This window comes from Nansenia antarctica (assembly GCF_963989245.1).
Source record: "Nansenia antarctica genome assembly, chromosome: 4".
NCBI classification, from domain to species: Eukaryota; Metazoa; Chordata; class Actinopteri; order Argentiniformes; family Microstomatidae; genus Nansenia; species Nansenia antarctica.
This window is the reverse complement of record NC_137689.1, coordinates 1,606,034-1,617,276: the sequence shown is the minus strand read 5'-3', so window position 1 is coordinate 1,617,276 and position 11,243 is coordinate 1,606,034. Positions and strand designations below refer to the sequence as shown.

The 11,243-nt window shown below is 55.2% G+C and overlaps 1 protein-coding gene across 1 annotated transcript in view; it reads left to right on the top strand.

Annotated features, from left to right (window-relative positions):
* arhgap32b (Rho GTPase activating protein 32b) overlaps window positions 1-10,858 on the top strand; it is a gene marked incomplete at its 3' end in the record, with an annotated part of 20,958 nt that extends 10,100 nt beyond the window's left edge. The window contains exons 4-13 of the mRNA XM_080528064.1: window positions 1,254-1,336; window positions 2,414-2,521; window positions 3,833-3,978; window positions 4,371-4,572; window positions 4,947-5,104; window positions 5,194-5,268; window positions 5,758-6,603; window positions 7,357-7,531; window positions 7,598-8,111; window positions 8,288-10,858. Of these exons, the coding sequence (XP_080384190.1) occupies window positions 1,254-1,336; window positions 2,414-2,521; window positions 3,833-3,978; window positions 4,371-4,572; window positions 4,947-5,104; window positions 5,194-5,268; window positions 5,758-6,603; window positions 7,357-7,531; window positions 7,598-8,111; window positions 8,288-10,858 (4,878 nt within the window). The remainder of the gene's footprint in view (window positions 1-1,253; window positions 1,337-2,413; window positions 2,522-3,832; window positions 3,979-4,370; window positions 4,573-4,946; window positions 5,105-5,193; window positions 5,269-5,757; window positions 6,604-7,356; window positions 7,532-7,597; window positions 8,112-8,287) is intronic.
* Between the last annotated feature and the right edge of the window lie 385 nt (window positions 10,859-11,243).

Below are 11,243 nucleotides of genomic sequence, written 5' to 3'. Positions count from 1 at the left end.
GGAAGGATGGGTGAGAGAGAGAGAGAGGAGGATAGAGACAGTAGAGACTGACAGGAAGGATGGGTGAGAGAGAGAGAGGAGGATAGAGACAGTAGAGACTGACAGGAAGGATGGGTGAGAGAGAGAGAGAGGAGGATAGAGACAGTAGATTGACAGGAAGGATGGGTGAGTGAGAGAGAGAGAGAGAGAGGAGGATAGAGACAGTAGATTGACAGGAAGGATGGGTGAGAGAGAGAGAGGAGGATAGAGACAGTAGAGACTGACAGGAAGGATGGGTGAGAGAGAGAGAGGAGGATAGAGACAGTAGATTGACAGGAAGGATGGGTGAGAGAGAGAGAGAAGGAATGACATGCAGGATTATGTCCGCGGCCGGAATCGAACGAGGAACCCTGCGTTTACATAGGCTTAGTGTGTTACGCCACCAAGCGCCCCTTTGATCATATTTATAACATTCCCTCCCATCCCAGTCTGGCGCTGAGTTCTCTCTACGTGTCTCATCTTCCGCGTCCTGGTCTGATCTGCCAGTCTGTCTGTCTGTCTGTCTGTCTGTCTGTCTGTCTGTCTCAGTCTCTCAGCCCAGGGGTGCTGTCAGTCTGTCTGTCTGTCTGTCAGTCTGTCTGTCGTCTGTCTGTCTGATCTGCCAGTCTCTCAGCCCAGGGGTGCTGTCTGTCTGTCTGTCTGTCTCAGTCAGTCTCTCAGCCCAGGGGTCATAAGTACATAAGAACATCTCAGACCTTCTGGAATCTGAAACATCCCTGTTGGCCCGGCTCCTCTGGGACCTCAGCTGACCGGAGAGGCGTACAGCGTCACACGTTTGAAGGACTATTCCTGGAGACCTCTCAAAGGCCTTAAACACAGGCTATCAAATGCTGCTGCACCCCACTATTACCAACCTCACTCAACGACTTGAAATGAAAAACCCTCACCAAATCAAACAGCCTTGAGCTATGAAGACGGTGTAAATGTTTGGCTGTTGCTATGGGAACGGGGTCGGGGGGGGGTGGGGGTGGGGGATGACTATGCAGGGGTCATCATAGCAGCGTGAAAGTGCTCCCTGCCCCCCCCCCCCCCCAAAGCCCTGACAGCCTGGAAGCGTAGAGCAGCAGTGAGCTCTTCTGAATGCCAAGGCATCGATGCGCACCACTCTATTCTCTCTCTCCTCTCATTCTCTCTCTCTTTATCTCTCCATCGCGCCTCTCTCTCATTCTCTCTCTCTCTCTCTCTCTTTATCTCTCCATCGCTCCTCTCTGCAGGAGGCTGTGTCAGCAGCCACGGACGAGGAGCGGCTCATCAAAATACATGATGTCATCCAGCAGCTCCCACCGCCGCATTATAGGTGGGTACGGTAGAGCCACACTGCCCCCTGCTGGGCTGACAGGGTACTGACACACACCAAGTGTGACAGACACATTTCTGATACGTTCTAATGCTTTGGTCCTCATGTCGGGATCCGATGTAATGATCTGACTTTTTCTCTCAAAAGATGTGAATACGTTTCAGCGTTGTTGAAAATCAACGACACGTCGCTAGTCAACTAACACAGCTTGTTTTGTGAGCCTGCTAACAATGTAAAGTAGTGTTCTAGTTAACTAGGTAACAATGTAAAGTAGTGTTGTAGTTAACTAGGTAACAATGTAAAGTAGTGTTGTAGTTAACTAGGTAACAATGTAAAGTAGTGTTCTAGTTAACTAGGTAACAATGTAAAGTAGTGTTCTAGTTAACTAGGTAACAATGTAAAGTAGTGTTCTAGTTAACTAGGTATCAATGTAAAGTAGTGTTCTAGTTAACTAGGTAACAATGTAAAGTAGTGTTCTAGTTAACTAGGTAACAATGTAAAGTAGTGTTCTAGTTAACTAGGTAACAATGTAAAGTAGTGTTGTAGTTAACTAGGTAACAATGTAAAGTAGTGTTGTAGTTAACTAGGTAACAATGTAAAGTAGTGTTGTAGTTAACTAGGTAACAATGTAAAGTAGTGTTCTAGTTAACTAGGTAACAATGTAAAGTAGTGTTCTAGTTAACTAGGTAACAATGTAAAGTAGTGTTCTAGTTAACTAGGTAACAATGTAAAGTAGTGTTCTAGTTAACTAGGTAACAATGTAAAGTAGTGTTCTAGTTCACTAGGTAGCAGTGGGGATTACTCACCCAATCCATTGTGTTGTTGCAGTGTTTTGGCTCGACTAGCGAGTTTCTGTTGTGATTCTCAACAACGTTGAAACGTAGTTCCGTGTTTCAAAAGAAAAGTCGGAACATTTTGATTGGTTGCCGACATGCGGACCAAATGATCAGACTGTGTCGCATACTGTCACACTCTCGAGCTGTTTTTATTCTTGTTTATTGTGAGAGGGGGTGTGTATGTGTATTACATGTACACAGCAGTAATGAGGATCTGAATGTTGTGCTCTTGCCTCTGCAGGACTCTGGAGTTCCTCATGCGACACCTGTCCCACCTGGCAACCTTCAGCTACATCACCAACATGCACAGCAAGAACCTGGCCATCGTCTGGGCCCCCAACCTGCTCAGGTGACTAACCCTACCCCTGTCTGTCTCTCTGTCTGTCTGTCTGTCTGCCTGTCTGTCTGTCTGTCTGTCTGTCTGGGCCCCCAACCTGCTCAGGTGACTAACCCTACCCCTGTCTGTCTCTCTGTCTGTCTGTCTGTCTGTCTGTCTGCCTGTCTGCCTGTCTGTCTGTCTGTCTGTCTGCCTGTCTGCCTGTCTGCCTGTCTGTCTGCCTGTCTGCCTGTCTGTCTGTCTGTCTGTCTGTCTGGGCCCCCAACCTGCTCAGGTGACTAACCCTACCCCTGTCTGTCTCTCTGTCTGTCTGTCTGTCTGTCTGTCTGTCTGCCTGTCTGCCTGTCTGCCTGTCTGCCTGTCTCTCTGCCTGTCTGCCTGTCTGTCTGCCTGTCTGCCTGTCTGCCTGTCTGTCTGTCTGTCTGCCTGTCTGCCTGTCTGCCTGTCTGTCTGTCTGCCTGTCTGCCTGTCTGTCTGTCTGCCTGTCTGCCTGTCTGTCTGTCTGCCTGTCTGCCTGTCTGTCTGTCTGTCTGGGCCCCCAACCTGCTCAGGTACCCTAACCCTGCCTGTCTGTCTGTCTGCCTGCCTGTCTGCCTGTCTGTCTGTCTGCCTGCCTGTCTGTCTGCCTGTCTGTCTGCCTGTCTGCCTGCCTGTCTGTCTGCCTGTCTGTCTGTCTGTCTGTCTGCCTGTCTGTCTGCCTGTCTGCCTGTCTGTCTGTCTGTCTGGGCCCCCAACCTGCTCAGGTACCCTAACCCTGTCTGTCTGTCTGTCTGCCTGTCTGTTTGTCTGTCTGCCTGTCTGCCTGTCTGTCTGTCTGTCTGTCTGGGCCCCCAACCTGCTGAGGTCAGCTCATGTTTTGAATGTAGCAGTTTAGTTGACAGGGACGGCACATCACATTTACATTTACATGTTTGGCATTTAGCAGACGTCTTATTCCAAAGCGACTTACAATCGATACATTTGACTAAGCAAGTGAATCATCAATCCACCAGTCGTATCAGGAAGATATATATATATATATCGACACTGGAGAACAGAGAAACAGTACAAGGGGGGCAGTAGAAGTCATAGGGGACACAGTAGAGGGGAAAAGCGGGTGTCTCAGGAGACGCAGTGCTGGGGGGTAGTGGATGTCTCAGGAGGAGCAGTTAACCACATGAGGAGCACATGTTAATCACCAATGTCATGTCACACATCAATGTATATGTCTGTCAAGAGAAAAATGCAAAACTGTTGCCTTGATCCGTATCATTGGCGAGCTCCAACGTGGAGTTAATTTAGGGACCCCTAAAGACCCCCCCCCCGTCTCCCCTCCCTCTCCAGGTCCAAGCAGATTGAGTCGGCCTGTTTCAGCGGCACCGCGGCCTTCATGGAGGTGCGTATCCAGTCTGTGGTGGTGGAGTTCATCCTGAACCACGTGGACGTCCTCTTCAGCCCCAAGCTCAGCTCGCTGATCCGGGAGGGAGCAGGTAGGCACCGCAAAAACTACCAAATACTGTACTTTCTTAAAGAATCCCTATTTCTGAGGTAGGGTCTAACTTCAAACAAGTAAAGTCAAAAGTAGATTACGCCCTCTGCTGTTTAAAAAGAGTATCGCGATTCATCTTCATCATCTCGCCGATTTGTATCGTCACATATTTGTATAGATAATTAACTGTCCCACGATGCGTCATTAAATGATTAAATGCATCCCTAATTCTCTGTCCTCCCCATGTCCTCCACCTCCTCTGTCCTCCCCATGTCCCCCCCCCTCCCTCCATGTCCTCCTCTGTCCTCCCCCTGTCCTCCCCATGTCCTCCCCCTCCCCCTCCTCTGTCCCCCTCTCCCCCCTGTGTCCCCCCCCCCCCCCCCCCCCCCCCAGGACACAACTCCCTGTCGCGGCCCAAGTCCCTGCTGGTATCGTCTCCCTCCACCAAGCTGCTGACCCTGGAGGAGGCGCAGGCCCGGACCCAGGCCCAGATCAACTCCCCCGTCACGGCCGACAGCAAGTACATAGAGGTGGGGGAGGGCCCGGCCGCGCTACAGGGGAAGTTCCACACCGTCATAGAGTTCCCCACAGAGAGGTACGACACACACACACACAGACACACACACACACCATCATAGAGTTCCCCACAGAGAGGTAAAACACACACACACACACACACACACACACACCATCATAGAGTTCCCCACAGAGAGGTACGACACACACACACACAGACACACACACACACCATCATAGAGTTCCCCACAGAGAGGTAAAACACACACACACACACACACACACACACACACCATCATAGAGTTCCCCACAGAGAGGTACCATACTACCATACACACACACACATAGTCATAGAGGACAGCTATGCTGCCTATGGTTGAGTGAGTCATCTTCTTTGGTCATAACTGTTAAAATAAACGTGTGTTCATAGCCTCCCTCCTGTCGCCCTCGTAGGAAAAGACCTCCTATCAAGTCCAAGAAGTCTCCGGTGGGCAGCTGGCGCTCGTTCTTCAGCCTGGGCAAGGCCTCCTCCTCCCTGTCCTCCATGTCCAAGCGCAAGCTGCACCGCAACCCCAGCGAGCCCAACGAGCTGAAGGCCATGGCCCTGGCAGGTTAGGCCCCCTTCCTTCCCTCAAGACCACCATCACACCCTCCCCTCACACAGAATCTAAAGCCTGTGTGTGTATCTGTGTGTTTGCAGGTGGCAGAGGCGACACAGGAACTCTCCGTTCAGCCAAGAGTGAGGAATCTCTCACCTCGCTACACAACGTTGAAGGTAACGTACACCTAGTTAACGGCATCTGTTTTGGTGTTTGTGCTCGCAAAATAGTGGGGTTATTCTAGATTTGTTTGGGGCGTAACACACTAAGCGTCGACCATGTAACCGCAGGGTTCCCGGGTTCGATATCCTGCATGTCATCCCTTATCTCTCTCTCACCCATCCTTCCTGTCAAATCTCTACTGTCTACGGTTTTCTACAATTATCTGGGACAATAACTTTCCCCACGGACACTAGATGTTCTGATGTCCTGTTGTGTACATGTCTCTGTGAGAAAAAAGATATTAGAATATTAAGATATTAACCAAAAAAATAAATAATACTATTTACTCTCTCTATGGCAATAAAAAAAGAAAAATATGAGTGGGACTGGCCAAACATTTTTACTTTAAATATATATTTTGTGTTGTATGTTGTATATATTGATGATGTGTTTTATGTTTGGTTGGTTAACTGGTCGGGTTTTTTTCCCACAACCCCCTGCAGGAGAGTCGAAGGTGTACCGCCCGCGACGGCCTCGTTCCAGCAGCGACGCCCTCTCCGCCTCCTTCAACGGCGCCGCCCTGCTGGACAGCCGGCAGCACTGCAACTCCTACGACAACCTGGGGGGGGGCCACAGCAGCGAGGGGGAGGACGGCCCCATCCGGGTCCCCGCCCTCATCTCCCCCCCGCGCTCGGCCGGGGAGGACGTGGACCTCAGCCCCCCCGACATCGGCATGGCCTCCCTGGACTTCGACCCCATGTCCTTCCAGTGCAGCCTCCTCCCCGACACCCCCTCCTACTCCTTCCCCCTGGGGGACTTCATGGCGGGGGGGGCGGGGGGGTGCGAGGGCACCAGCCTGAAGAGGAGCCCCCCCGGTAACGCCAACAGCTCGGAGCCCGTCTCGCCCTCCTCCTTCCTGGGGAGGTTCACTAACCCCTTCCTGTCCCCAGACCTCAGCCCCCCCGGAGAGACGACCAACAAGAGTCGGCTGCTACCGATGTCCTTGTCTTACACGGAGAAGCCCATACAGGCCGTGTCGCCGATCAAGAGTTCGAAGTCTGCCGGTTTTGCGCCTCTGGCCCTCTCGGAGCCTTTTCACACCGTTGAGTTTCCTTGTAGGGTTCTGGAGGAAGAACAGGACTTCCCCAAGTCTTCCTCTCCTCTGTCGATGCCCAGGGGGACTCCTCCTCTTCCTCCTCTCCCGACGGGGACCAGCGAACCGTCCCTGAGCGAAGCCTTCCAGATGGAGCTGCACTGTAAGCTCAGCGCCATCGACAACGAAGCAGCAGAGAGCCACAAGTTCTTGGGAGAAGACGGCCCCAGGCAGACCGGCGGTCAGGAACCTCCAGGTAGGTGGTTGATCGCTACACTCTGAATCATTCGGACTTTCTTTTCTATCAAATGTGACACGGTCGAGTCTTTTGGTCCGCATGTCGGCGACCGACATCAAATCAAAATGTTCAGACTTTTCGTTTGAAACACGGAACTACGTTTCAACGTTGTTGAGAATCACAAACACAAACTCGCTAGTCAAGACAAAACACTGTAACGCAATGGATTGGACTGCTACCGAGTTAACTAGAACACTACTTTACATTGTTAGCAGGCTCACAGAACAAGCTGTGTTAGTCGACTAGCGACGTGTCGTTGATTTTCAACAACGCGGAAACGTACTCCTTACATCATTACATCAGATCCCGACACGAGGACCAAATGATCCGACTGCGTCACATATTCATCTTTTTGGTTTTAATGACTTGTAGAGTTCTCAGGCCCTTTTCTGTTTGGTCTGTTATGCCATTAAACAAATGCCTGTTTCGTTTCTAGGGTTAGTTCCCCAGGCTCACGCCTCCTTTAACACCTTGCATGGATTTCAGCTCAGAGAAACAATCTTTCTACATGATGCCCCGCCGGCGCCATGCTTAACTCTCCCCTCTCTCTCCTACTCTTGAAGAACCAAGCCTGCCTTTTTTTTTTTTTTTTTTCTTTTTTACTTTTTTACTTCCCCCCCCCCCCCTCCTCCGCCGAGCGATCTCTCTCTTTGACTTTCTCTCTCTCCTCAACTGCGCTTCCCGTTTGTGTGTTTTTTTGTCCCTCCCCAGGAGCCGTAGCTCTGGCCTCTTCTTCTCCTCCTCCTACTACTCCGGCCCCCCCCGGCCCTCTGAGCTCCCACCTCCCCCCCCCTCCTCCTCCTCCCCCACCGAAGAACGCCGCCCGCATGCTGGCCCTAGCCCTGGCCGAGTCCGCCCAGCAGGCCGCCGTTCTCTCCCAGAGGCGGCCCCTCCCCCCCCCCTCCTCCTCCTCCTCCCAGCCCCCCCCCACGCCGGCGTCGCCTCCTCCCAGGCCCCAGGAGCCCCCGGCCCCCCCCCAGGACTGGCCCCCTCCCCCGGCCCTGCAGCCCCAGACGTCCCTGGAGGAAGGGACCGACACCAGAGCGCCCCGGAACAACAGCCCACTGACCCCCAAGACTCTGGCCCTGGCCTCCCCCATCCTCCCCCCTCCCACTGCCGCCGCCACCCAGCAGCCCCCCCAGTCAGCCAACCTCCTGAGCAACAACAGTACTACGTTGACCAATGCCAAGTCCTCCTCCCCCTCCTCCTCCTCCACTCCTCCTGGGACCAACCAGGGTGTGGAGGACGTGACCCCCAACCACCACCAGCGTGCCGCTGCTCCCTCGAGTCCGACCGGCCAGGTTTCCCCGGCGTGGAGCAGCCCGGAGAGGCAGCAGCCGGCCATGGGCCAGGTAGCAGCTGGCACCCCTGGGTCCTCCTGCTCCCACCAGGCCTCCCACCAGGCCTCCACCACCCCCAGCAGGAGAACCCAGGAGACTTGTGTCCTGCCTCACCCTGCCCCTGAGGTACGTTTTCAAAAGCCATGATGATTTATGTGGAGCATTATTTCTGAAACGATTGTTGTTGTTTAACAAACGGGTTGTTTTTGTTTTGTTTTCAGCCGACGGCAGTTCTGCAGCCACAGCCTCAGATCCAACCTCCCTTTCAGCCTCAGCCTCAAACACACCCCCCTCATCCACAGCTTCAAACACAGTCCCAGCCTCAAACACACGCACATCATTCACAACCACAACCTCAGTCCCATCCACAGCCTCAACATCAGCCCCATCCCCAGTCCCAAACCCTCCCCCATCCTCAGGCCCAACACCAACCCCATCCTAAACACCCCCAGCCGCCGCCCAACGCCAGAGCAGCCCCCGCCGCCCCAGCCCCAGCAGCCGATCCAGTGGAGAGACCGTGGGAGGCCATAAAGCCGGTGCAACCCCCCACGCACCCCGGACCCCACTACCACCACAGCTACGGCCCCACCCCGCCCGCCCCGCCGCCCCGCTCCATCGAGAGCAAGCTGGCCACGGCCGCCCTCAGCCAGACAGAAGCGACCGCTAACGCCGCTTCCCACTTCCACGGCGTCCTGCTGCTGTCAGAAGGCTCTGCCACGCCCGCCTCTATGGAGGAGGGTCTTCTCCCTCACCCTCACCACCCTCCTCTACGCTCCACCAAGTCTTCCACCGGCCACCAGTCGGCCTACCTGTACCACACCAAGGGAGAGGCGGCTTTACTGGAGCCTCCCGGCGAGGCCTACTACCACCAACGGGGGGGTCCTGTCCCTATCCCCGTAGCGCAGCAACCCAACACGGGGGGGTACCACCACTACCGGCCGGACGGCGTCCCCCAACCCCCACCGCACCTCTCCTACGTGTCCGTGTCCAAGTCGGAGCCTCAGATACCGTACGGCGCCCGTCTGGACGCCCGCTACAGCACCCTGGGCCCCCGGTCCTACCACCACCAGTCCCGCGGGCCTCCTCCTCATCCTCCCTCCAGGGGGGAGTACGTGGTCTCCCCTGCGCCGGGCCACCGCGGCCAGGGAGGAGGGGGGTACCCACCCCCTCACCTCGACGCAGCCCCCGTCTACCCCACCATCCGCAGGGTGCACTCCCTCCACGTGCCCTCCTCCTCCTCCTCCGCCATCCGCACGGTGCCCATCCAGCGCACGGAAGTCCCTCCTCCTCCGGACGACGAACTCTTCTACTACCAGCGGCCCTTCTACCCGTGCAAGGCCTACCAGCAGCAGCAGCAACAGCAGCAACAACAGCAACAACAACAGCAACAACAGCAACAACAGCAACAACAGCAACAACAGCAACAACAGCAGCAGACTTCCCAGGTGGACTACCACGTCACACAGCTCCAGCCTTACTTCGAGAACGGCAGGGTCCAGTACCGCTACAGCCCTTACTCGGGGGCGACCGCCAACCCGCTGGACGCTCCGTACTACGACGTGGACCCGTACGGGACGATCCGGCTCCGGCACTTCAGCCACTCCTTCAGCAGCCGAGACCACATGGTCCACGGCGGCGGTTCCTCCGGGGGATTCAGCCGGTCGGGCGGCAAGGCCGGAGGGTACCACTACCTCTCCCGCCACGCCCTCCCCCTCCCGGGCAAGGAGCACAGCTTCGTCAGCAGGGACATGCCGCCGGGGGGTCAGGGGGTATCCCTCCAGGGGTCGAAGGGCCCCGCGGCGGCCGTTTACTTCGCCTGGGACCCCGAGGAGTCGGAACGGCTGCGCATGCACTCCATCCGCCGGGAGAGCCGGGCCAGGCAGAAGATGAAGGGCCCGGTCATGTCGCAGTACGACAACGTGGGCCTGTTCACCACCTCGGGGGGGGACGTGGGGGTGGGGGTGGGGGGGTACGAGACCCTTCACCTGCGGAGTAAGTCGGACCCCGGGAAAGCTGTGCTGATGGCCGCCGCCGCGGCGGAGGGCAAGGAAGGAGGTCGCTACACCCCGCACCCTGACGCCCTCATGTACATGGAGACCGAGAAGCAGCACTGCCAGGGGAACAACGGAACAGGGGGCGACAACAACAAGTGCACCGCTGCTGCTCCTGCTACCAAACAAGGCAACTTGTCCAGGACCTGCCAAGCCTCCTCGCACCACCAAACCCTGACCCGCAGTCTCAGCCACCAGCAGGAGTCCAGCAGCCGACACGAGCCCATGTTCGAGCCGGGATGGGACCAGCACGAGCACCTCCCCCCCCCCGACGCGTCCAGGAGCGTCCAGCAGCCCCGCTACGAGCAGCGCCCGGATCTGGACAACCGCCACCAGAACCAGAGGGCCAAGACTCCGACGTCTGTCTATCACCACGGCAACGTCGTCAACGACGACCTGCAGCAGCAGCAGCAGCCCGCGAAACCGGTGGCCCCTCCCAAGCCTGAGAGATCGCACAGCGTCCGAGAACGACAGCAGCAACAGCAGCAGCAGCAGCAGCAACAGCAGCAGCACTACAGCCAACCCCCCCAACAACCGGAGCCAGACAGAGACTACCAGTACCAGCCCCCCCACGGGGGGCAGAGACACAACGCCATGACCGTACAGTCCCACTACGACAACCTGGACGATTACCACCACCAGGCGCCTCAGCCGCAGCAAGGCCCCATGCCAAACCGGGGGGGCTCTGGTGGTTCGTTTCCCACCCCTGGACTGACGGGCCCCCACAACAACCGGGCGTACTCCACTGCCTTGGGCCAGGGCGCCTTTATCCAGGCCGAACTGGGCCTGCAGAGGGCAGAGACAGAGATCCACGCGGAATGAAAAGAAAGAGACTTGTAAACATGTCAGATACTTTTTTGGAAAAGGTTTATGAAGTTAGATAATAATAAGAAGTGACTCGATGGAGATTAAGAACGTTCAGCAGCCTCTGCAGGACAGTGGACTGCCCCGTCTGACCGCGAAATTCTTTTTTTTCCTTTTCTGTATTTTTTATGAATTGTAAAGAAAAACGTATAAGACTTTTTACAGAATGTACTGAATGTACCAGAATCTTCTCTTCAGTGGTCCAAGAGAGCCACACACAGTCTTGACTTATTGAAAATGGTGGCCGATCATATTTTAATGTATATGACATTGGAAAAAAGATACGGTACGTTTAACCAGAACTAAGAGCAAAAATGTAAATGTGTTTAAAGAGAAAGCTGCT